Here is a 27,243-nt window from a genome sequence, read left to right as displayed (position 1 = left end):
GCTCCATGGGGAAGTGCTATTGGGGTCCTCGTGTTATGGGAGATGCCCTCTGAGGAATTGTGGGATCCTGGGTCTTGTTTGTTTCTGGCTGTGTGAGGTAGGCAGCTTGGTGCCACTACATGCTCCCTAAACCATCAATAGGCTGTGCTCCTCATCATAGGCCAGAGCCTCCAAAACTGTGACCTAAAGTAAAACTCCCTTTGTGAGTCATCTGCCTTGTGCATAGGTATATATGTATATATGTATATATATATATATATATATATAAACACACACGCATATATATGTTTACTTCATTAAAGTTTCTTTGAATGCTCAGCTGTCCAAAACACAGCTTGCTTATTTTGGTTATTTGGATAGGAATGTATGAATAAGTACACACATATATACATGTATATTCATACACATATACGTATTCATATGCACTTTAGTGTAGACAGTCACACACAACACACACACGCTTTATTTTTAATTCAGGTATAATAGTATGGAAATACCTTTTTTGTTTTTTTTGCCAGTCCTGGGGTTCGAACTCAGGGTATTGTCCTTGGGGCTTTCTCAAGGTTATAGCCTTTGAGCCACAGCACAATTTTCTATGTATGTGGAACCAAGGAATGGAATTCAGGTGTTTGTTCATGCTAGGCAAGCACTCTACCACTAGGTCAAACTCCCATGAAATACTTTTGCACAATTTTAGATATAATTGCACAATAAATGTACAATAAAATGAACTGTGTAGGTCTAGAGTCCAGTGAGTTTTGAAATTTCACATTCTCACGTAACTATGACCCAAAGGAAGATAAACATTTCGTCCTTAGAAGTTCCCTTGTGCTCATTTTTAGTTAATTCCTGTCTCTATCCTAGACAAGCTAGAGTATAAGAAAAACCCAAATGTTAAACCCAAACGTTAGAAATTAGAGGACAGTCCACGTAGTTATGTATATGTCAGGTATTTATTTATGTTTTTAAAACAAGATCTCACCATGTAGCCTAGAATGGCCTCAAACTTGCAATACTCATGGCCTCCTGAATTCTGGGACTAAAGGCCAGCCTTGACTGCTTTTGAGATTTGCTCTTTATTTTTGGTTTTCAGCAGTTTGACTCTATAAACACACCTGGGCTATGGTTTGTGTTGTATTTATTCTGATTGGAGTTATACTTGAATTTATACCCTGATCACTCAATCGGTTCTGGAAAGTTTTTGCTATCAATTCTTTTCTGAAGTCTATTATGTGCATGTAAGACTTGACAGCATCTGACAGCTCTTGTATTAAAAAAAATAATAAAAGATCTTTTCTTCCCTTCTTGTTTCAGTTTGGCTATCTCCTACTGACCTGACTTTAAAATGGACATGTTATTAGATGAGCTTCATAGCAAATGGACAAGGAAGAGGAGACAGGAATGCATGGGTCAAGGTCTAAGGAACCTTTGTTGTTTAGCCCACCCCTGCTTCCTGTGTCTTGGATGAGTCATCCTAAGCCCAGTGGAAGCAGTGACTTGTGTGGATAAGTTGTTGTAAGATCCTCTGCCCTCCTGAAGCCTCTACTGAGCAATCTAAATGTGCCCATCTATAGCAGATCTCTCCAGCCCTCCATTTATTTCAATGGAAGAAAGCAGTGAGGGTTCTCTCCTGAAAGGCCTGTCACCTTCTCAAGTTTACTTCATTTAGATTTCTTTTTATGTTCACTGTCTAATGGACTTAGAAAAACATACCTTGCTTGTTTTGATTATTTGGATGTGAATGACAAGTCTTTGTGATTTTTATATCTGACCTAGAAAACACAAAGGTTTGATTCAAGGACTGAATCATTACATTTAAAGAACATAATAAGGACATTATTATTACTGCTACTTATATTTTGATGGATTTTGCCAAGTGGTCCTCATAGTGACAGTACCTATACTCAGGCTGGTCTCTGGGGTCTTGGGGTGGAAAGAGAAGGTCAGTAGTAAACAGGTGATATGCCTGCACTAACAAACAAAAAATATTTGGAGTCACTGAAGCTGTGAAAATGCATTAAATCACCTACAGTGAAAGTGCTATGAAAGAAAGTACGTTAAATCACCTGCATAATTATGTGCCACTTCGACATTTTAGGGCTGGACACTGAGGCCAGGGAACAGGAGGAAGTAGACTTCCCTGAAAGGTACAAAGACCAGAGCTGAAACCCAGGTAACAAGAGGGGAAAAGAAATGATACTAAAAAGGTATCTGGAAAACACCAGATGCTTTGTAGAAAGAAATACATTAAAAACATCTGTATTCCAAATTGATGTGGAACTCTACAGCAATGGTTTAGTTTCAGTGGGATGAGAGTAGAAGTGGGTAAAAGGAGGACTCAAAGTAGATCAAAGACTGGGCACCAGTGCTCATACCTATAACCCTAGCTACTCAGGAGGCTGAGATCTGAGGATCATGGTTCAAAGCCAGCCCTGGCAGGAAAGTCTCTTGAGACTCTTATCTCCAATTAAACACACATACACACACACACGCACGCACGCACGCACGCATGCTGAAGTGGAGCTATGGCTCAAGTGAAAGAGTGCTAGCCTTAAGGATAAAACTCAGGGGTAATGCCCGGCCCTGAGTTCAAGCTCCAGGACTGGTACGCATGAGTGTGCACACACAGTACATGGGAGATTAGGAAACAGACTGTGATGTATATATAATTATGTAAATCCTAGACACAACATATTTTTAATTGGGCTGTGGAAAATTTTCATAAGGCTTCTCCTCTAAGAGTGTAAACATTAGGAGTCCTAGAACAAATAATAAGCAAGTAAACAAGTCAACTGGGGAAAAGAATCCAGAACTGCTGTGTAGTGACAATGACTGTTAATTAGAGATAGAGAAAACCTCTGGAATGAATCCTAACAATTTTAAGAACCAGGTAAGTCCCAAGGCCGATCTGGGAGAGAACATCAGGTATTTGGAAAGACAGTGTCTGTGGCTGAACTGCAGGAAGAAGATATAAGAATCAAGGTGGATGGATGATGAGGTGTAGACCACCAGTGTGGCTGGAACCTGAGAGGGCATTTATCAGCAGCAAGGAGCTGCAGATCTACACACACACTCCCGGAAGCCACAATTGCCTGCTAAACTCCACACACTACTGGGACGCTCCTAGGAACCTAACAGACAGCAGCTGCTAGAAGGCTGACAAGTATAGGAGACAAGGGTTGGAAATTTGACCTGACTCTGTCCAAACTGCAGAGGATCACTGTACATCATGAATAAAAACTCAGGTAAGTGGGCCGGGAGTTTGGCCTAGTGGTTAAAGTGCTTGCCTAGCATGCATGAAGACCCGGGTTCGATTCCTCGGTACCACATACATAGAAAAAAAGCCAGAAGTGGTGCTGAGGCTCAAGTGGTAGAGCTCTAGCCTTGAGAAAGTCCAAGGACAGTGCTCAGGCCCTGAGCTCAAGCCCAGGACTGGCAAAAAAAAAAAAAAAAAAAAAAAAAACTCAGGTAAGTGATACTTCCAAAGTAAAGTTCCAGAAAGAAGGCTTTGCCACAAGGATAAAAACAACACTTCACCATAATCATCTTGGGGAAAAACAAAGCCAAACTTCTACAAGCTCAAGATGATTAGTCCCAATCCTAATTTCTTTTTCATTTTGTTTTGTGGGTTGAGGGCTTGAACTCTGGGCCTGGGCATTGTCCCTGAGCTCTTCAGCTCAAGGATACCACCTTACCCCTTGAGCTACAGCCTTATTTCCCCTTTTCTAGTGATTAATTGGAGGTAAGAGTTTCACACAGGGTCTTTAGTATCCAGGCTGGCTTTGAACCGAGATCCTTAGATCTCAGCCTCCTAAGTAGCTACGATTACAGGCGTGAGCCACCAGCACCTGGATGAAAACTGTACTCTTCAAGGAAGAAAATCTAAAATCTCTATTAACTCATCTCCTGTAGCATCCTGTACACAAAACAGATATTCAAGAAACTGTGACTCACTGTCAAAAGTAACAACAGGAGAGAGAGGCTGCAGGCATGGCTCAGAGGTAAAGTACCTGCCCAGCAAGTGTGAAGACCTGTTCAAGTCCAAGACTGCCAATAAATACATAATTTGGTTAATAAAGGTTGAAGGACTAAGTTAAAACAAAACAACAAAACAGTGGGCAGCAATTTAGATGGACAATCCAGTGTTGGAAATAATGAAATAAAAAAAAAAACCAGTTCTATAAATATAATCAAGACCTACAGGGCCAGGAGTTTGGCCTAGTGGTAGAGTGCTTGCCTAGCATACATGAAGACTTGGGTTCGATTCCTTGGCACCACAGACATAGAAAAAAGCTGGGAGTGGTGCTGAGGCTCAAGTGGTAGAACTCTGGCCTTGAGAAAGTCTAAGGACAGTGCTCAGGCCCTGAGCTCAAGCCCAGGACTGGCAAAAAATAAAATAAAATAAAGACCTACAGAAAAAGTCACATTCAGAGAGCAAATGGAGACTTAGCATATAAAATACAAGAACCAAATGAAAATTGTACAATAAAAAATAAAAACAACAACAAAAACCTCACCTAGATATACTGACTAGAATACTGGTTAAATTTGAAGGATCAATTTAATGAAGCTAAATTGTTAGAAATTATATGACCCTAAGAAGAAAGTGCAAACAATGGATGGGGTGGGAAAACAAGTTCAGAGCGTCAGTGGCTCACCTAACCCTCAAATGTGTGTCCAACAGAGTGAAAAATCAAGTTTCATATTCATGAAGCTCAATGAACCTGGATTTAGCATAGTATAGAAAGCTGAAAACAAACACTAAAGAGCGGATCAAAAGAGTAGCCAGAGAAGAAAAAAAAAAGTCAGTTATGGTAGTATTATAGATGACAGTCAGACCACAGAAACAATGGAGGCCAAGAAAAACAGAGTAACATATATCAAGTGTTAAAGGAAAGAAAAACAAAAGAAAAAACCAACACTCAGAAATCAATGAGCAAAGGTATCCTTCTGAAGTGAGGGTACAGATTGCTGCTGCTGTGCTGCAGAGATGCACAGCGGTCTCCATTAGAGTTCAAAGTGTCTTGTGATTTTCGCTTGGAACAACTTCAAGGACCAAAAAAAAGAGTTGGGGATGGTAGGATTAGCTTAAAGATGATGAAAATATACAAGATGGTTAGGCATGATGATTAGGCCACAAGGGAAAAATTTAGGAAGAGAACGATACCATCTGAAAGTGGCAAAAGGATGAAAACACACAGAAACCCTCTCATTAGGCCGAGAGTTTGGCCTTAGTGGTAAAGTGCTTGCCTAGCATGCATGAAATCTCAGGTTCGATTGCTTGGTACCACATACCTAGAAAAGCTGGAAGTGGTGCTGGGGCTCAAGTGGTAGAGCTCGAGCCCTGAGAAAGCCCGAGGACAGTGCTCAGGCCCTGAGTTCAAACAAAACAAAACAAAACAAAAACCCTCCCATTAGATCTGTAACAAAAACTGATATCATCATCATCATCATTACTTTCAGCTAGATGGTGGTTGCGTGGACCATGTACCAATGTCAGCAAGATGATGCAATTCGTACAGCATTAAAGTCATACTTCAAGTATTAAAACAAAGTCTGAAGCTTCAGTCACCAGCAGGAAGGGCGAATATGATATAAGCAAATCTCTGATTTGTCTTAAATCAAGTTTTTCTTCACATAATGTCTTGATTGAGCATGGCAAAAATACCTACATTTAAATCCAACAGTTCTGGGCCAGGGATGTGGCCTAGTGGTACACTGCTTATCTAGCATGCATGAAGCCCTGGGTTCAATTCTTTGGTACCACATACCCAGAACAGGCTAGAAGTAGTGCTGTGGCTCAAGTGGTGGAGCGCTAACCTGGAGAAAGCTCAAAGACAGTGCCCAGACCCTGAGTTCAAGCCCCAGGACTTTAAAAAAAAAAAATCAACAGCTCTAGCTGATAACACCTTACAGATGTAGACAGTTGTAAGAATACCTGGTGGCCTATGGTTCTCGGAACAGCACCATGGTAATAAGTAAAAACAAGTATCTTACAAAAGACCGTTGATAGGGAGCTAAGAGGAAAGTGGCTGATTTTTCTTTTCTTTTCTTTTTTTTTTTTTTGTTTTGTTTGGGCATGAGACTTGAATTCTGGGCCTAGGCACTCTCCCTGAGCTCTTCAGCTCAAGGCTACTGCCCTACCCCTTGAGCCACAGCACCACTTCCAATGATTTATCTTCTATGAAAGGTTGGTATGCTGTGAGATTACTAGCCATGTCCAATACAAGGAATAGTGGGAAAACACTAGTCACATGGACTCAAGGAAAGGAACCAAAATTGCATCTGATGGCCTTAAGCGCCAGGGTCTGGAGTGAGCCTTGCTGATCTGCAACATGATGAAGTTGCAATTAGAAAATTCAAGTTTCCTACTGAGAATGTGTGGGCAAAAACTGACTACCACAGCATTGATCTTATCCAAGACAAAATGGATTCCCTAGTCAACAAGTGGCAGATCATGATGGAAGCTGTGGTATCAAGACTATGAAACAACCAGATACTCTAGACCTTCTCTGTTTGTAGTAACAGGTCCAATAAATCCCAAAGATGGAACTCATGATGCACTGGAAAGCAGTTAATAAGCTGATTCCAGGAAGCAATGGCAAAGATAGAGAGAAAAGGCTTGCCATCCATTTATCCACTCCATGATGTCTTCGCTAGGAAAGTAACACTGCTAAAGAAGCTCAAATTTGAGTTGGGAAAACTCATGAAGCTTCATGGTGAAGGTGGTAGTTCTGGAAAAGCTACTAGAGACAAGACTGGTACTAAAAGTTGAATGAGCTAATGGATATAAACCATCAGTCTAAGAATTTGTTTAAAATTCAGATTTTAATAGTGGCAAAGGTCTATTTGTGAGAAAACATATAACACGTATTTTCTCACATATCACAACTTTTCTTTCTCTTTTGTTAAGGCACTGTCATTTAAGCTTAAAGCTAGTATACTTGAAATAGAGTGTAAGTTTACAAGAGGAGAAATGACAAAGTACTAGATGGCAGTGGAAACATTTCTGAAAAGTAAAATATCAAGAAGAAAAAATACAAAGGCACGCTTTATCCATCTTATTTAGTGAAAGAGCAGGGGCTGACGTTTAAAGTAGCAGGTACAATGAATACTGCCACAGTGTTAATTGAAAGCAATGTAGTAGTGTCAAAAATGTATTCAGGATTTTCTTTTCTTCTTTGTCTTTTTTTTTTTTCTTTTGGTAGTACAAGGGTTTTAACTGGGACCCACACCTGTGAGTCAGGTCCTGTACCACAGAGCCATGACTACAGCCCTTCAGGATTATCATACTATTTGTCATTTATAATTAAATGATGGGAGGCACTAATACATTTCTGTCAAAAGCTGCTATGTGTTATGTGCAACAGACAACTAAATATCTGCTTAAAGTCTATGTTTAACAAATCATGCATTTAAATTTAAGCAAAACCAACAAAAACAATCACGTATAAATATATACATTTTAAGAACGGAGTTACTGTTATTAGTATTCTGTTGTGCTGGAGATCAAATTGAGGTGCTGCCCATGTTACTCAAGTACTTTTCCACTAAGCAACATTCCTCCAGCACTATAGTTAATCTTAAAATGTAAGTAACATATGAAACTGCAATGCAGAAGACACAAGATCAACATTGAGAAAAATCTGTCACCAGTATTCCTGAATGCATGAAATGCTTAGTTCTTCAGACTGAAAATGACATTAAAAGAAAACTCAATTTTCAAGGAATAAGAAACAAAGGAAATGGTAAGATATGTGTTAAATAGTTATTTTTGCTCTTTTCTTCCTGATCTGAATAAGTATTTAGTTCAAAAGTCCCCATTAGAGAGGATCCGTAAAAGGAAAGAACCTTCCTTAGTAACTGGCAACTAGCAACCAACATTATAAAGTAGAATTTATTTTTTATTTTTTTATTTTTTGCCAGTTCTGGGGCTTGAACTCAGGGTCTGAGCATTGTCCTTGGGCTTTCCTTCAGACTAGCGCTATACCACTTGAACCACAGTACCACTTCCAGCCTTTTCTGGGTATGTGGTACTGAGGAACTGAACCACAGCACCACTTCCAGCCTTTTCTGGGTATGTGGTACTGAGGAATTGAACCCAGGGCTTCATGCATGCTAGACAAGCACTCTACCAATAGGCCACATTCCCAGCTCAACAGTGAGAAATATTCAGTAGTACAGTATTAAATGTTTTCCATGTAAGGCTTTCTGAGAAAAGGCAAACAGTTTGGTTTTTAGAACTCTTTTTCAAAATGATACTGCAAGTCCTAGCCAGTAGAACAAGACATGGGGCGGAGGGGGGGGCGGTAAACAAATACAAAAAAGAGAAAAACAAGTCAGGTGCTGGTGGCTCACACCTGTAATCCTAGCTACTCAAGAGGTTGAGATCTGAGGATTGTAGTTCAAAGCCAAGTGGGACATAGAAGTCTGTGAGACTTACCTCCAATGAACCACCAGAAAACTGGAAATGGAACTGTGTCTCAAAGTGATAGGGTGCTATCACTATCTTGAGCTGAAGAGTTCTGAGACAGCATCCAGGGCCAGAGTTCAAGCCCCAAGACAGAAGGGAGGAAAAAGAAAGAGGGGGGGGGGCGTGAAGGGGGAGGGGATTAAACAAAAACATTTAAAAAAAAGAAACAACTATTTCCCCCAGACTATATTTTTAGATAACATGATTATATAATAAAGAATTCTGGTTGGGAGTATGGCCTAATGGTTGAATGCCTTCTTACCAAGTCCTGGGTTAAGCGAGATGTGGTGCTGTGGCTCAAATGGTAGAGTGCTAGCCTTGTAAAAGCTCAAAAACACTGCCCAGGCCCTGAGTTCAAGTCCCAGGACTGGCAAAAGATTTCCAAGGACCTTACTGCAGGACAGCTCCTAACACACAAATTTAACAAGATTAAAAGTACACAAGATCAATATATTAAAAAAAAATTGGCATTCTACAGATAGGTAACAAAATGATTGCATATAAAAATTTAAAAAATGTAATTTAATTTTTAGTAGCTCAAATATTTAAATATATATATATATATATATATATAGTTGTGTTTTGTTTTTGTTTTTTTTTTGCCAGTCCTGGGCTTGAGCTCAGGGCCTGAGCACTGTCCTTGGACTTTCTCAAGGCTGGAGCTCTACCACTTGAGCCTCAGCACCACTTCCGGCTTTTTTCTATGTATGTGGTACCAAGGAATCGAACCCGGGTCTTTGTGCATGCTAGGCAAGCACTCTACCACTAGGCCAAACTCTAGGCCCAAATATTTATATTTTTAAAACAAACTTCCACACAAAAACTCTGAAATAATATAGACAGAAAATAAAGAACATCTAAATAAATGGAGATTTAGTGTTGTTATATTTACTAGTCAAGGGGAAAGGGAAGTCTTTGAGCAAGTGAAACTACAACTGGAGAGACGCCAAGGAAAAGAATGAACTTGACCTCCAGCTCACACAACAAGGAAAACTAATTTGAGATAGACCAAAGAACTTAACATAAAATTAACTGGGAAGATTCTAGTAGAAAATGTAGTAGAATATCTTCGAGACCTTAGGTCAAGCTGAGATTACATAGGGACTGACCAGAAGGCCAGGAAGCAAAGACACAACTGACAATGTGGACTTTATCAACATTAAAACCTAATTCCATTGGACGACATAATGATTAAAATTAAAAAAAAAACCAAGCTACTGAATGGAAGAATAGTCATGATAAATATATCTGTAGAAATGTTTTATCTGGAATATATAAAGAACTTCTACAAGTTAGTAAGAAATAAGACCAAAAACACTCTCCTAAGACTTGAAGAGCAACTCATATATATGAATGGTAAACATATGCAAAGATGCCTGGTATTATTCATCTAGGAAAGGCAAATTAAAATCACAACGGGATGCCATAGTGCGAGAATTCAATTGTAGGTACCAAAGCATTAACACTGGTGAGCACATACCCAACATAATACATTGCCAGCAGAAGGAGAAAAGATGCAGTCACTGGAGCTGGGAGCACAGCCTAGTGGTAGAGTGCTCATCTAGCATGTATGAATGAAGCCTTGGGTTCAAGTCCTCCGTACCACATATAAAAGCTGGAAGTGGCACTATGGCTCAAATAGCACAGCATTAGCCGTGAGCAAAAAGTGTCCAAGGGGTGTGCCCAGGTCCTGAGCTCAAGCCCCAGGACTGGCAAAACACACAAAATACAAACAAAAGATGCAGCCACTCTGGAACACTGATAATGTTTTAAGTTATACAGGTATCTGCCCTAAAGCAAGCAATTCTTCCTTATTTACCCAATGGAAACTATCTACCCAATGGTAAAATGTATGTCCACAGAAAGAGCTGTAAAATAGTGTTTACAATATCTGTATTCATAATAGCAGAAAGCTGAAAAGTCTAGATGTCCACAACCAGAAGAAAGGATAAGCAAATTATGGTCTTATTTACGTGAGAGAATAATTGTGCCCCAATTTTTTAAAAAGAGGACTCTGATACCTGCAACAAAGCTTCATGTGGAAAATACTACTTCCCCATTCATAGAGAAGAATCAGATGCCAATGACCATGTTTTATATTATTTCATGTATGTGAAATTCATAATAGGTAATTTTACATGATTGAAATCACAATGATGATACAGAGACTAGGGCTCAGAAGGAACTTTCTGAGGCGACGGAAATTTTCTGCATTTTGATGAGGGTGGTAGTTACATGGAGTCTACTTATCAAAATCAAATTCTAAGTTGCTTGTAAGACCTACCTTAAAGACATACAAAGGATAAGAAAAAAATGCAGCATACAAATACTGGCCAAGGGACAGTGTTGTTACCTCAATAATAGGTAAATTATACTGTAATGCAAAACATCTTCCTATTGCTGAAGAGTACATTTGATAATGCTGGTGTTGACAGTAGCATATAGAACTCTAAGTTTTATACTTCCTAATATGGCTATAAACAGATGGAACTGACTGCATGATGAAAAGGAATAAAAAAACTTACAACCACAGTGGTTGACTTTATCCCATTTCTCTATCAGCAACTGACAAAATCATGTAGGTCAAAAACTTTACAAGGATAATATAAAAGAAAAACCTCACATAATTAAAAACTGTGACTTAATTTTACTCATGTAACAGCTGAGCAGCTGAAGAGAATGTAATATTCTTAAATAAACGTGTGGTCAAAATTGACCACATGTTGGATCATATACCTGTCAGGACTTAAAGGATTTAGTTAAATTATCTTAGAGCAATTATTATGCCAGTAACCATTAAGAAAAAATGATTCCTACATTTGGAATTGAGAAATGCATATCTATTTAAATGACACTTGGGTCAAAGATGAAACCATAATAGAAACTAGAACGTGTTTTGAACGGAATAATAAATGACCAAATGGTAATTTGCTGGATCCAATAAAGGTCACTGTTAGGATTAAAAAAATATGAAGAATAAAGGGCTGGGATGTAGCTTAGTGGCAAAGCGCTTGCCTAGCAAGTGCAACGTCCTGGGTTTGATCCCTAGTACCAAAAAAAAAAAAAAAGAAAAGAAAAGACAAAAAATATAAAGGGGCCAGGACTTTGGCCTAGTGGTAGAGTGCTTACCTGGCATGCATGAAGACCCTTGTTTCATTCCTCGATTCCACACACATAGAAAAAAAAAAAAAAGCCAGAAATGGTGCTGAGGCTAAAGTGGTAGAGCTCTAGCCTTGATAAAAAGAACCCAAGGACAGTGCTCAGACCCTGAGTCCAAGCCCAGGACTGGCAATAAATAAATAAATAAATAAAGAAAGAAAGAAAGAAAGAAAGAAAGAAAGAAAGAATATAAAATTAGGTTCATGACCCAAATGGTAGAGCACCAGCCTAGCTGAGCAGGTACACTCTGAGTTCAACTCTCACTACCACCAAATGAATGAATGAATATAAACAAAAAGAAATACAGCTGAGAAAGACCAAAAAGTCAGTAATCAAAACTCCCATTTCAAAAAGTTAGAAATGGAGCAGTACACTGACAGAATAGAAACCATAAAGATGGGAACAGAAATGAATGAAACAGGGAACAGACATACTGCAGGGCTGATTAAAAGCAAAAAATATTACCAGAAATGAAAAAAAGGTATTAGTATAGAATTCTGGCTTTTTTTTTTGGCTGGTACTGGGACTTGAACTCAAGGCCTTGAGCTCTTGCTTGGCTTTATTGTCCAAGGATGGTGCTCTACCACTTGAGCCACAGGTCCACTTCCAGAATTTTGACAACTTTATAAAAATAATTTGGAAGGAAATCTATGAAAGTCAAAAGTCTTAAAAAGAGAAAAAACCAAAACCCTAGCTGGGCACTGGTAGTTCATGTTGTAATCCCTGCTACTTCAGAAAATGAGATGATCATGGTTCTTGCCTATTTTCTTTCATATGTGGAATGGAGAGGGGGAGAGGATAAACACTTGACACAAGAGACAGACAGAGAGAGAGAGAGAGACAGAGAGAGAGAGAGACAGAAAGAGACAGAGACAGAGAGAGACAGAGACAGAGACAGAAGGTGGTTTGCAAAGACAAATGGGGTAGACATCACAAAATAGGTCATGTACATGTGGGACATGGATCCAGTGAAACCCTCAGCTCTATAATTAATATTTAGTAATACACAAAAACTTTCAGCAAGAAAGCCAATAAAACGGATAGCCAGAGAGACTGGAAAATGACCTAAATTACTGGTATTGAAAATGGAGGAGAGGTCTGGGAGCATGGCCTAGTGGTAGAGTGCTTGCCTAAAATGCATGAAGCCCTGGGTTTGATTCCTTGGTACCAGAAAAAGCCAGAAGTGGTGCTGTGGCTTAAGAGGTAGAGTGCCAGCCTTGAGGAAAGCCCAAGGACAGTACTCAGATGCTGAGTTCAAGCCTTTGGACTAGCAAAAAAAGAAAAGGAAAGAAAGAAAAATGGAGGAGAGCCAGGTGCCAGTAGGTCATACCTGTAATCCTAGCTTTCTGGAGAATTATGGTTCAAAGCCATTCTAGGCACAAAAGTCTTTATCTCTAAGTAACCACCAGAAAACAAGAAGTGGTACAGTGGCTCTAAGTGACAGAGCACTAGCCATAAGCCTGAAGAGCTTAGGGACAGGGCCTAGGCCCAGAATTCCAGCCCCACAACCAACAAAAACAAAAAATCAAAAGAAAGAAAGAAAGTAAGAGAGAGAGAGAGACAGAGACAGAGAGAGAGACAGAGAGAGACAGAGACAGAGACAGAGACAGAGAGAGAGAGAGAGAGAGAGAAAGAATATGGAGGCGCTATCTCTATAGGACCTTGAAGATATTAAAATGACAACAGGAGTGTATATGAACTTTATGAACAGTAATTCTTCAAAGAAGGCTATCCAATGGAGGAATTCCTTGCCTAGCTTGCATGAAGCCCTGAGTTCAATTCCTCACTACTGCATAAACAGAAAACTCCGAAGTGGCACTGTGGCTCAAGTGATAAGAGAGATAACCTTGAGCAAGCCAAGCAGATCAATGGAGCAGAATTGAAAATTCAGAAATATACAATGCATTAATACAGTAAATGCTGATTTCAACATTAACAAATGTTCAAATAACTAGATTAACATGTGAAACAAAGTGATAGTAAACACAAGTAGCAGAAATAGATTGGCCCAAATTTAAGACAAAGCTATAAAAGAACAATTCAAGAGCAGAATACATGGGCCCCCCAAAAACAGGAGGGACAAAAAGAACCAACATCTCGATTCTGCAAAAGATAACTGTGAAGAAAAGAAAAAGCTATAGACTAGGAGGAATAAAACAACTCTACTAAAAACAAAGATTTGAGTAGATACAAATATGTATAAGAAAAAATGAGCACATCAGGAGTCATAAGAAAAATATGAATTACACTAGTGAGACATAATTGTATACTTAACAGAATGGCTAAAATTAAAAAGCCTAGCAATTCAGAGAGTTGAAAAGGATACAGATCAATTGAAAACAATACAGTTTAACTGCAACTTTCACACGGTGAGGGACATAAAGTGGCAAAACCGCTTTGGAAAATAGATTTCAGTTTCTTAAAAAACCATATTCCTAGATAGCTGAAAGAAACTATATGCTTGTGAATATTTAGAGTGGCTTTATTCTAAATAGCAAAAAATTGTTAACACTCAAATGTTTATCACCTGGTGAATAACCAACTTTTGATATACCATACAATGCACTAAGACTCAGCAGTAAAAAGGAGTTAACTAACTAAAGTACATACACAATAGCTATCATAGAGAATGCAAATCTAAAGTAACAGAAAACTTTTCAGTGCCTGCCTGGAGTCAGGGCCAACAGTAGGATAAAACAGAATCAACTTTGATAGTAAAGTGATAAAAATGAGTATGGTAATGATCTGCCTCACAAAACTAAGGTATTTGTACAAATTCACTGAAATATCAACTTAAAACTGCTGCATTTTACAGTATGTAATTTATATAGTACGTGAAGTAAGTTAGAAACTCTGACCAAAGACAGAATAAAAGATGCAAAAACAGCTTTAATATATGGATGTTCAATTTAGGACAACAATGACTTTGAGCAGTGGGTTATGAATAGTCATTTAAAAAAGAAAATGGGATGGAACAGACTATAATCTGATTTATACCTTACACTTTATTCACAAATCATTTCCAGGTGAATTTTAGATCTAAATGTGTATGTGTGCTTGCTGTTACTGAGACTTCAACTCAGGGCCTCTTGCTTTTGCTTGGCTTTTTCCACTTAAGGTTGGTGCTCTACCATATAAGTCATGCTTTCACTTCTAGTTTTTGGTTGGTTAACAGGTGAGGAGTCTACCAGATTGGTCTGTTTAGGCTGAACTATGACCCTCAGATCTCAGCCTCCTGAACAGTTAAGATCACAGATCTAAATCTTAGAGCAAAACAAAATCCTTATTACGTAACAAGAAAATATTTCCAGAACTTTGGAAAGCTAATTTCTCTCTCTCCCCCTCTCCCCGCTTTTTCTTTTTTGTTGGTGTGGGCCTTGATCTCGGAGCCTGGGCATTGTTCCTAAGCTCTTCAGGTCAAGGCTAGTACTCTACCACTTTGAGCCACAGTGCCATTTCCACTTTTCTGGTGGTTAACTGGAGATAAGTCTCATGGACTTTTGTGCCTAGTCTAGCTTTGAATCATAATTCTCAGATTCCTGAGTGTCTAGGATTACAGGTGTGAGCCACCAGCACCTAGCTACCAACTTTTCTTAAACAAGACATGTGAAACATTCATCAGAAAGGAATATTGATTAAGTGGACCACATTAAAAACAAGAACTCTACTTCATTAAAAGACCCTTTTTCCCAGAGTGGTGGAAATATTTTCAGTAAGCAGAACCAACAAATGGCTACAATACAGAAGGCCTACACAAAATTCACATATAGCATTTTACAAAAGTTAGTACCTAAGTGACTGATAAATGTAAGAAATGCATTCACCAAGAGACAGAGGTGCTGGTGCATGAGTATGATTCCAGTTACTTGGGAATCAAAGCCAAGTGGATTCAAGTCAGCACAAGATTCTAAAAATATAAACTGAAAAGGAAAAGGAAAAGGGGTAAGGGGAGGTGAATGATACTGAAGCACATTCTATCTATGTGTAAAAGGGAATAATGAATCTCACTCAAACCGTACAACAAAGGAAAGCAGATAAGAAAGAAGAATAGGGGTTAACTTGATATATCTATGATACAGGCTCATAGGGAAAATCACAGTGAAACTCCTTTGTACAATTACTATGTGCTAATAAAAAAATGGGACCACAACTCAAAAAAAAATACTCAGTAGTTTTAGTCACTAGGGATAGAGAGCAGAGAATCAGACGTCATTGCACACCCTCCAACAGCGACGACGAATTCTACAAATGCTGCCACAAACAGGCAATGTCAGATCTCTGGCACAGTGCTGGTGAGAGCAGAACAACACTTCAGAAGATATCCGCTAACGCCGAAGACACATGTTCCCTGTGGCCAATTTCATTGTCAGATATCTGCCTACCCCCTTAAAAAAAAAAAGAAAAGCAAAAACAAACAACAACAACAAAACAACTTGCAAGGAGGCCAAGCGCCAGTGGTTCACACCTGTGATGCTAGCTACTTAGGAAGCTGAGATCTAAGGATGATGATTCAAGGCAAACTCAGGCAGTAAAGTCGGAGACTCTTTCTCCAACTAGACACCAAAAAGTTGGAAGTGGAGCCATTGCTCAAGTGGTAGAGTGCCAGTCTTGAGTTAGAAAGCTCAAGCAAGGACAGTGCCCAAACCCTGAATTCAAGTCCCAATATGAGTACCAAAAACAAAATAAAACCCAACAAACATGCTCCATTGCCTTGCCTTGGCCAAAAAAAAATTAAGGAAAGAGTTCATTAAAAAAAAACAAAAAACAACCCTACCATTTATTGAGCTCCAATATCTCTGGCTTTTTGCTATGCATTTGAAAGTATAATTTTAAAGAATTCTCCTAACAACATGGAGCCAGTCCACTCACAAACCTTACTTTGCAGGGACTCGACCATGAAGGGCTGGCGGCAGTCTAGAGCAAACGCAGGCCTCCATGTTAGACAAGACTTGAGGTGGACAGGTTCTGGAAGTGCACCAGGCAGGAGCTAGTGACTTGCTACTGGCTGGGGTGGAGAAGAGTTAGGAAGGACTCAAGAAGGATGCCCACATCGATGACCTGACTGAAGACCGTAGAGTCTAGAGAGAGGTGTAGCCTCCCAGTTTTTCATTAGCTTACTCACATTAAGCCTCAGAGTGTGCCTGGGCACAGACCCTGTGGTGAGTTCAATCTACAGGATGGGACGACAGTATTGGGTGCCCAGGGTGTGGGACTCATCCCTATGCAGACAGAATCATTCTTTTACCCAGCATACTTGAGCCTGGGCTGTGTGTTCTGCATGTTTCAAGAGGAATGGAATCAAAGCATGTGGTTCAAGTATAAATAACAACCAGACATTTACCGCAAGCTTCCTGTACTCCTCTGCCCAGTCACTGAATTTTCCCTATATCAGGCACAGGCCTGATGGATGCAGGCCTCCCATCCTCCACAGAGCAGCTAAGCTGTTCTCATGGAGGTTTTCGCAGCTATCTCAGAGCCGAGGCCTGATTTCAGCTGCAGACACTTGCTGTGCTCAGGTTCTTATCCACTGAATGACATATTGGGACACTAGGAAAGATGAATCAAGGAGTGAGGCATTTAGGGGACAAGAAATCACGGATATGGAATTCTGCTAGAAACTGGATCTAAATTACGGGTTGGGAATATAAGCTAGGACCCCAGGAGAAGGGCTGGAAAAGCTGACTTTGAGTCATATGACCTAATGGTCAAGGTGAGCTTCACAGGTAAAGCTGTTGATAGGTCATTTGGGGGATACATTTAGAGACACAGCTCGAAGTAGACCAACATTTACCTCATTGGCAGGGGAGGCGGAAGACATTAGGGAGGCAACACAAGCCACAGGGATAGAGAGGAACTAGGGAAGACAGAGGCACTCTAAGCAGCAGATATAACTGTTAGATGTTCTCCCATCTTAAGGGTGTCCATGACCTGGTCTCTGCTGTCTCAGCAGCCTTCTTGGCCATCCTATAGTCTTGCTCTATTCTGTCCACTTTACCCTGACAAATCCCACCCCACTCCCACCAAACTGCCTTGCCTTTGCCTTTCTATAACATGGTCTCTTGGCACCTGAAGGCTTGTTCCAGGTCTCTTCTGACCTTCATGCAACCACCACCAATCTGTACACTTCTGCTCTTCATACTTGTGTCCTTAAATATTTTATGGAAGTATAAACTGCTAATTTTCAATATTCAAACATCAGGGCTTCTATGCATCACGCCTTCCACAATTCCTGTAGGAACCAGTTATTTCCAGGAGGCGGCCTGTCAGGGCTTTGCACTCAATAGCCCTATGCTTTTCTTGTGTAGCACAGAAAATGGCCAAGCAGCCATTTACTGCACTCTAGTTACAGAATATGACTCTCCTTGTCTACAGGCAAGTTCCATGACACTGAGTTTGACTAAATCATCAGAGTCCAGCAAACTTGTTTGAGAAGTGCCAAGTGGACCAAAGGAACTGAGTCACTATTTGAATTGACTATAGCCTAAACAAAACAAAGACAACATATAAACCAATGTTTGTGACTTCCAATGGAACTTCATTTACAAACATGAGAGGTAGAATAGGACAGGGGGCTACCATTTGCTGATATCTGGTCTAAATCACTAGCACTCAAAGAACAAAGAAACGTTAAGGAAAAAAATGCTGCTGGACTTGATCACGAGATGGTGACTACAGCCAAGAAGATCGATTTTGAGGCCTCAAAGGTGGAACTGGTATGACATAGAAAGAATAGCAGATGAGAAAAAAAAATAATTTCTTCCAGGATTTTAGTAGTAGGGCTAGGGACCAGTTTATTTGTAGTTTGGCAGGGTGGGAACAAGTCTGAAGGGTGGAAGAAGTAATTAAAAAGGGGGTGGGGTAAGCACCCCATGACTCATGCCCGTCACCCATGGCTCATGCCTGTAATCATAGCCACTCAGTAGGCTGAGATTTGAGGATGGAAGTTTAAAGCCAATCTGGGCAGCAAAGTCCAGGAGACTCTTATCTCCACTTATCCACCAGAAAATCAGAAGTGGCGATATGACGCAAGGTAGTAGAGGGCTAGCCTTGAGCAAGAAAGCTCGGGGGCAGTGCCCAGGCCCTAAGTTCAAGCCTTATGATGGACAAAAAAAACAAGAAGGGAGGGGAGAGGGGACTTCAGAGTATGGAGATAGGTATGGAGTTGGTCATGAGGGAGGAGGCCACTTTCTAAGTCAAAGAATAAAGAGAGAAAAGGAGGACAGACCAGATGCTGGTGGCTCATGCTTATAATCTAGCTACTCAGGAGGCTGAGATGCTGGGGAACAGCCCAGGCAGAAAAGATCACTAGATTCTATCTCCAAAATAACCACTAAATTCCACTGACAGTGTGGTTCAAGTGGTAAAGTGAAAGTAGAAAGCAAACCTACATAAGCATTAAGGTCCTGAGATCAACTCTCATTATTGACAAAAACAAACACTCAAATGTAAGTATCTGAGATCAAATATCACTGTTTCCAAAACCACCACAACAAAAACCCCAAACAAACCAGCTAAACAAAATGAAAAACCAAGGATAGGTAACAGGTGGAGAGCACAGAGCACACCAGCTCAGGACCCCAAGCCCATGGCATGCGCTTGGAAGCCACTGACAACAGTGAAATGAGAGCCCAGGACATCACCACAAGACTTATGGAGACACATGATGCTGTCCTCTCCATTTTTCTCTCTCTCCACTTTCAAGACTACCCAAAGTGGTATCTGCATTATCTGTGGGTTCTGGGGTTTCAGCTCTGACTCAGTGTGAGTGTATCACTCACTGAATCACTAGTACTTGCAGTCATACTTCCTATCACTTCACTTTCCTGGGCAAGTAGACAGGTAGGCCTGAGCAGAGTGAAGCCATGACTTACACAGGTTGGCCCGCCCAGTTTCTGCTGGAAGGATCCTGGGACACAAATTCAGGGTGCGGGCGCTGTATTTGAGCTTTTTCCTTCCAAGGCCAGCTCTCTACCACTTTGAGCCACACAGTACCACTTCTAGGTTTTCAATAGTTAATTGGAGATAAATCTCATGAACTTTACGGCCTGGGCTGGCTTTAAAATGGGATACTCAGATCTCAGCCCCCTGAGTAGCTAGGGGCATAAGCCACTGGTTTCTAGCTCAATAAAGACATTTAATTCCAGAAATGGTTGTAGATTTCATACCCATCCCTTAAATGCATAGGAACTGTGCAGTTTACCAAAGATCGTATCAAAAAAAAAAAATTAAGCACAGGCGCTAACAACAATTTACAATTTCTCAGTAGACAATATTATGGAATTCCCTAATAGGCTGCAAAGTAGTTCTCAATGAGATGAAAAGCAGTGTATTCAGAAGACAAGCCTTATATTTTCTTAATGACGGACAACACCAAACTTTCCTATAAAAGAAGGAATCCAGCCAGGTGGAGTTGGCTCCTATTTGTAATCCTAGCTACTCAGAAGGCTGAGATCTAAGGATAGATCAGTCCACACAGAAAAGTCCATAAAATTCCATTTTCAATTAACCAGCAAAAGAATGTAAGTGAACTGTGATTTAAGTGGCAGTCTTCAGCAGACAAGGACAAAAACAGTGCACCATTCCTGAATTTAGCCTCGGTGTCAACATTATGTACGCACACACACACGCACACACACAAATCAAAAACAGGACATCATTTGGGGTTTCAGAATAAAAACAGCGTAAGAGTTTCTTAGTGTTTGCCAGCCATAATGTATTTCAGCTTATAAAACTCAACTTATGGCCAGCAGGTGCTGGTGGGTCACACCTATAATCTTAGCTACTCAGGAGGCTGAGATTGGAGGGTCACAGTTCAAAGCCAGCTCCTGCTCGAAGGTCGATGAGACTCTTATCTCCAATTAACCACCAGAAAACCAGAACTGGCACTGTGGCTCAAGTGGTAGCGGGCTAGCCTTAGGGTGAAGAGCTCAGGTACAGTGCCCAGGCCCAGAGTTCAAGCTCCATGACCAACCAAAAACAAAAAACCAAAACTAAAACCAAAAACCCCACAAAAACTTCAACTTATTAATTAATATACACTAGTGACATGAGTTAATATAGGTATGCAAATCATCTGAAAAGCATTTTAGAGAATTAAAAATTAAATCTATAGATGGTCAATTCCCATTATCCCAGAGATCAGAAACGAACCTTTACATTTTAACATAAAAATGTGAATTCATTATTACCACTAATGTGGGTGTGGGAAGGGTTTGGACCCCATTCGATTTCTTTTCAGGAAGAATTAGAAAACCATCTGAATGTCTTTTGAATGACACACCTGCAAAACAGTACACGGACCTGTATTCATCTGCCTTCCTTTAAGATATAACTGTAATTACTTATAGCTGAGGTTTCTGCATCTAGTCCATTATTAAGTGGTAATTCATAATTTTTTGAAGTTTCCATTTCCCCAAATATGAGGAGAATTTCCTTAAAATACAATCGACTTCACTATATTTGTCTTTCTGGGTCTGCCAAGCACCAGCAATTCCCATGGTAGAGTGCAAGATGGCAGAGGGTACACCTGTAACTCTTTCTTCCCAGTCCTCAGGACTGAACTCAGGGCCTTTTTCTGTGTATGTGGTGCCAAGAAATCAAACCTCAGTCTTTGTGCACGCTAGGCCAAACTCCAGGGCCTACCTGTATCACTTTTGCTTGGAAGGGCTTTCATTATACTTTTTTTTTTTTTTTTTTGCCAGTCCTGGGCTTGGACTCAAGGCCTGAGCACTGTCCCTGGATTTTCTCAAGGCTAGAGCTCTACCACTTGAGCCACAGCACCACTTCTGGCTTTTTTCTATGTATGTGGGGTACCCAGGAATCGAACCCGGGTCTTTGCGCATGCTAGGCAAGCACTCTACCACTAGGCGAAACCCCCGGCCCTCATTATACTTTTAATGGATGGTAAATACACTTGGTTTCTTACCCTATTGTTGGGTTGATATTCGGATCAAAGCTGTCTTCTACGAATCGCCACACGATGCTCGATTTACCAACACCTGTATCCTGAAAAAGAATGAGATAGATGGCTGAGGAAAAGCTCCTGTGCTAACTTGTTGGCCCAAGGTGGAGATTTCAGAAGCCATCCCGCGGCGTGAAGGGAGAGGGCAAAAGTGGACAGGCACCAGTGAGGCGGCAGTGGAGGGGCTGGGTTGGGTCGGGAGCTTTTAAAACTTGGAGATTCTTCTGAGGAACAAATCGCCTGACCAGGAACTTCAGGAACTTCAGGAACGACCGCACCCTCTTTGGGACATCCGAGGGCCTAGTTACGGGATCCTTCCTCACTTTTAGAACAGAGCCAGAGTAGGGGCCACGGCCAAGCTTCAGACTCGCCGGGGCTTCCGGGTTCGCCCAGCCCGCCCCCTCCCCCTCCCCCTCCCCCTCCACTCCGTAAGCCAGGCAGGACGTCCCACAAGTCCAGCCAAGTCCCCTCGATGGCCGGGAGGCCCCGGCGGCTCCGGACGACCCGGGAGGTCCGGAAGTAGTGGGTACCTGGAGGAGCGGGGCGGCGCTACCTGGCCGGGATCCCGCGCCCGCCCGGCTGCCGCGGCGGCCCGCGGGTCCCGGGCCCAGTGAGGGGCAGCGCGGGGCCCCGCGTCCCCGCCCGCCCGGCTCGCCGCCACTCACCCCCAGCAGACACACTTTGAGCTCTCTCAAGGCCATGGCCGGGGAGGCCGGCGCGCGGGCCCGCCGCCGCCCTAACTTGAGGAGGGACAGGCCCCGGCCGCCGGCAGCATCCCCCGGCGCCGCCGCACGGCCCAGCCTCGGCCGCGCGGGCCGCGGAAGGGCGGCAGCCGCTCGCCCGCCGAGTCCCGGTCCGCCAGCCACGCGGAGCCCCCTCAGCAGCCAGGAAGCCGCCGGGGCCTCCGGGTCGCCGCCGCCGCCGCCGCCATCTTGGGACGCCGGCCGGGTCAGCTGACCTCCCCGCCCACCCCGGCAGCCACCTTCGCTGCGAGGGCGGGGCGGCCGGCGAGCGGCTGGTGGAGGGCGGGGCGTGGCCGGCGAGGCCCCGCCCCGGCCCCGCCCCCGGCCCGGGCCCATCCCAAGATGGCGGGTGAGTGGGGCCGGGCTCCGGGGGGCGTCGGGCGGCCCCCTGCCCCCGGCCGGGTCCCCGCGGGCCCCTGCGCGCCTCCCGGCACGCAGGCGAACCCCTTTACTTAGTGGACTTGCAGGGCGACTTAGACGGCCGTGAGGCGGAGTTGGGGCGCCCGTCCCGGACAGGGGGTGCGCGGAGGCGGGGCGGGCCGTCCAGGCCGGCTTCGCGCGCGGGGCGCTGCCCCCGCGGGCCCGGGACTTTGGCTGTCGTCGGAAACTTTGCCTCCCTGTCACCCCTCTCCCGCCGCCGCCGCCGCCCTCGGGGGGTGGAGCAGGCGCCCGGGGCGCGGGACACCCGGGGTGGGCCCGCCCCGGACGGCGCCCCGTGGGCTCCGCCGGCCGCCTGGGTTGGCCTCTTCCTGCGCTTCCAGCCTTTCTTTTCCTTTTTCCTCCTTCCTCCCTCTTTCATGCTTTCTTTCATTTTTTCCAGTCCTGGGCTTGGGCTCAGAGCCTGAGCACTGTCCCTGAGCTTTCTCAAGGCTGGAGCTCTACCACTTGAGCCTGAGCGCCACTTCTGGCTTTTTTCTATGTATGTTGTACCGAGGAATCGAACCCGGATCTTCATGCATGCTAGGCAAGCACTCTACCACTGGGCCAGACTCCCTCTCCCTCTCCCTCTCCCTCTTTCTCTCTTTTTTGTAATCATTTTAAGGGCAGATAGCTGATAGCTAGAGTAGATGCCATCCTGGCAATGCCAAGTTCTAATTTGTGGCAGGTGAAGTATTTCCTTTCCACTCGAGATGCATTTCTTGAGCACCTACTGGTCACCACCCAGGCCATGTGTTCAATTCTAAGGCTTTCAAAGATGAATCAGAAGGAGCTACCATCTTGCAGGATCTGGCAGGCCACAGGGGAGAGTAGACCCATCCCAGAGAATTACCAAACTCAAGGATGCTTGCTAGTGAAAGAGGTCTGTACAAACCACCAGAATGGCGGATGGGAGTTGGGGTTTCATTTCTGTGTCCCAGTCATACTTGGTACTTCTTGTCTTCTTTTCCCCAGCTGCAGGTTTCCTAATGACAATCGCTGGTGTTTACTGAAAACTTGTCATAGATTGTGCAGTGTTAAATTGTTTATACATCTTTTCTCCTTTTGAAGGGGTAACTCTTAAAGCAGCCCAACTGGAAGGCCAAGAGGAGTCAGCCTGGAGTCAGATGACAGGCAGGTGAAGTCTTCATTATTAATACAGGTGTGGTTCTGCACCAGTTACTGGTGCTACACTGAGCTCCCATGACCTAATGATAGACCGATTTCAAATGCTTTTGTGAGAATTAAATAAATAAAATGTGTACTATGAAGCATCCTCAAGTATTGAACGCTATTATTATTAATAGGATGCTTATTGATAAGTATTTGAATTTCTGTGTGTGTGTGTGTGTGTGTGTGTGTGTGTGTGTGTGTGTGTGTGTGGTGTGCTGGTGCAGGGCTTGAACTCATCCTCAGGGCCTCGACACTGTCTCTTAGCTTTTTCTCTTCATGGCTCGTGCTTTTCCATTTAAACTACAGTTCTGCTTCTGGGTTTTTGGTAGTTAATTGGTGATAAGAGTCTGATAGACTTTTCTGCCTGAGCTGGCTTCAAATCTCGATCCTCAGTCTCAGCCTCCTGAGTACTTTGGATTACAGGTGCGAGCCACAGGTGCCTGGCATAGTTGATATTCTGAAGCCAGATAGTGGATATTCACATCCAGGGGGCTGAATCTTTCAGTCAGCGGACATCTTCATTGAAAACCTTAATCCACCACCAAGGTGCCTGTCTTTGTGCCTATTGGACTAGATGGAAAAGCTATTTCTAGGTGATCTGTTTTTTGGTTATCTAATCTAAGCTCTGTGGCTTAAACAGTGCACTTTATTGTTTCTTACAGTTCTGTGAGTTGATGAGATGGTACTCCTGCTTCCTCTGGTTCCAGGTGGGCCTCTGGGAGGTGGAAGGTCTGTGATGCCTCTTCTCTGGTGGCCCAGGTTCTGGCAGTTTGCCAGGACATCTGCTGGGGCTGATGGCCAGGGCCTCAGGTCTCCGCCAGGGGCCTCTTGGCTTGTCAGCCTTCTCACATCATGGTGGCCACAGAGGAGTTGAACCTCCTTACTAGCAGCTAACTCTGCCAGTCTTTTGGGGAATATGTACCAAGTGCAAGTAAGAGCTGGCATGGGGGAAAGTGAAGATTTTAATTTTGGTTCTAGTCTTACAAATGTTGAACGTCTGAGCCTTGTCATAAAATAAGCCTTTCTTTTTTAGTGGATAGTTGACGATTTGCCCCAGTAAGAAGAGACCACCATTATTGCTGTGGATATAATCATGCCTGGGAGCTTCTTGTTTGGGCAGAAGTGGAAGGAATAGATGCTGTGCTTTATGAAGTTCCAAATACAGTGGATGGAGTAGCCGTAAGAGGAGGGTGTCCCCTTCTCCTCGGTTTATGCTACCCTAGCTCTTACCTTATGCATCACCCTAGTAGAATTTGGGTAGCAATACCACACCATCAATAACTGCAAGACCTCTAACGTTCTGACTCCCACTCCTTGGCTCTCCCTGTCGTATTGGCTGTGTTAAGGGGAGTAGGAGGGAGGTGGACATCACTCACCGATGGTTAAATGCCTGAGAATAGGAACAACATCATGGGACTGGTGTGGGAGTTAGGTGAGATAGGATAAGAAAACCATGTTAGCCCAGTGCCTCGCACAGCATTGTATTCAGTAATTTCATCTTACTCATTATCATTGTGGAAATTTTCATAGAAAATCTTCTAATTCAGTGTTAACAGCTGCTACTCCGTGGGGTAGATTGGATTATTGCATGTCACAAATGATAAGACTTAAATCAGGGTGAACTGACAGTCAAGATCCATCTCTCTGACTCGTCTGCTTTTTATCGCACCACTCAGATTGACCTCAGTACTCAGCCCTCAGCCCCGTGGTAGGGGCATGGGGTTAGAACAGTACTGTGTTTTTGTCTCTGTGGGCAATTTCATCTATATGATGCAGTGTTTCTTGGTTTAGACTGAGTTTCTTAGTCAGTGATGCAGGTCATTGTTATTTATTTATTTAATAACTCAATGTTGTACACGATCTAGGTGCTCCATAAATGTCATTACTGTTAACTGTAACAGATTCCAAAGCTTACTTTGTGATTCTTGATTAAGTTTGGCTAATTTCAAAAAGAAGCCATAACAAACGAATGCCTTGTTTTTAAATCACTCAGAGTCTTCAGGCCATCGCAGTACAGAAATGATTTAATTTTACAGAATTGGCTGGCTGAAGCAATTTAAATTCCTTCTCTTCAGAGCAGAGAGTATGGGGGAAGGGATGGTCTGGCTATTGGTTTTCATATGAGACTATATGCAGAAGGTCAGGGTTTGCTTACGGTGTGCAGAGGTGGAGGAGGTATTTACTGCCAGGAAGATTTGCTTGGCCAATTAGAATCTAATGGATGCTAGTGATGGGTGAGCAAAAAACGAGAGGAATTTCTATGCAGATATAATGAGACCAAAGAGACTGTCAGCAAAACATAATAATGGTTGTATCTAGATCCGCGGTTGAGTACACCAGCTGAAAAAAAGACATTGCAACAGTTGGAAATAATGACCTGGGTATTAAATAATGAAGAACCATTCATTTTAGTGGATGTGATAGTGGTGTCGCAGTTGTTGTTTAGTATAAATGGAAGGGACTAATAGAAGCCCTGTACCCATGGCTCACACCTGTAATCCTTGCTGCTCAGGAAGCTGAGATCTGGGGACTAAGGTTTGAAGTCATTCTAAGCAGAGAAGTCTATGAGACTCCATCTTCAGTTAACCAGCAAAGTGCCCAAAGTGGAGCAATGGCTCGAGGGGTGGAGCATCAGCATTGAGCGAGGACACTGAGCCAGATCATATGTGAGGCCCTGCATTCAACCCCAGATACTGGCACCAATAAAAAAGGTAGGACGAACAGAAACAGTCATGAGTGAAATGACTTGAGATGCAAAGTATAGTTTACATGCTCCAACAAATAAACAAAAAGTTCCAGGGAGAGGCCTGTGGGGAAAAGGCAGCAGAGTGCTGACCTTGTAGAACTTGGTTGTCGGGGATCACTCTTTTTTAGCGTGTTTGAACATTTCCATAGTAAAAGGCTTTAAAGAAGGAGATGAAAGTGTCACATACGATGAAACATTTGAAAGAGGAGTTGGAAGGCTGGATTTCAATTCTGAATTGGTTGCAGAGTTATTGTAAGATACATTCAGCTTCAAAAGACTGACTCCTGGAATACATTAGTATTTGGGGGACAGTATTCTTTCAGATGCTTAGTTTTCAAGAGGTATCTGTGGAAAAAATGTTGGAAGAGGGCATGCTTCCGTTTATGAGAAAGCAAGGTGCCACCAAATGATGTCTGGAGGTTTGGTGAAAACAGGATGAGCTCAGCCAGTGAATACAGACAAGCTCTTCCCATCGTAGCGCTGAGACTGTCAACCTTGAATGAGAGGTGACTTCCAACTCAGCTGCCTGCTTTGGTCACAAGAAAAAAAAAACAAAAAACATTCTTCTAAT

At 42.6% G+C, this 27,243-nt stretch overlaps 1 protein-coding gene across 3 annotated transcripts in view; it reads right to left on the bottom strand.

Moving 5' to 3' along the window:
- Positions 1 to 22,528, bottom strand: part of Rab22a (RAB22A, member RAS oncogene family) — a 53,623-nt gene extending 31,095 nt beyond the window's left edge. For all 3 annotated transcript variants that reach the window (XR_016538687.1, XM_090352565.1, XM_090352566.1), the window contains exons 1-2: positions 22,259 to 22,528; positions 21,558 to 21,637 (exon numbers count right to left, since the gene is read on the bottom strand). Coding sequence is in view for 2 of the 3 variants with exons in the window: in XM_090352565.1 (XP_090208691.1) it covers positions 21,558 to 21,637; positions 22,259 to 22,294 (116 nt within the window). In the remaining variant the exon portion in view is untranslated. The remainder of the gene's footprint in view (positions 1 to 21,557; positions 21,638 to 22,258) is intronic.
- Positions 22,529 to 27,243: the final 4,715 nt, after the last annotated feature.

The sequence above is a fragment of the Megascapheus bottae genome, chromosome 18 (assembly GCF_031878675.1).
Source record: "Megascapheus bottae isolate mThoBot1 chromosome 18, mThoBot2.hap1, whole genome shotgun sequence".
Lineage (NCBI taxonomy): Eukaryota > Metazoa > Chordata > Mammalia > Rodentia > Geomyidae > Megascapheus > Megascapheus bottae.
The sequence above is the reverse complement of the archived record's forward strand: the minus strand, read 5'-3'. Positions and strand labels throughout refer to the sequence as shown.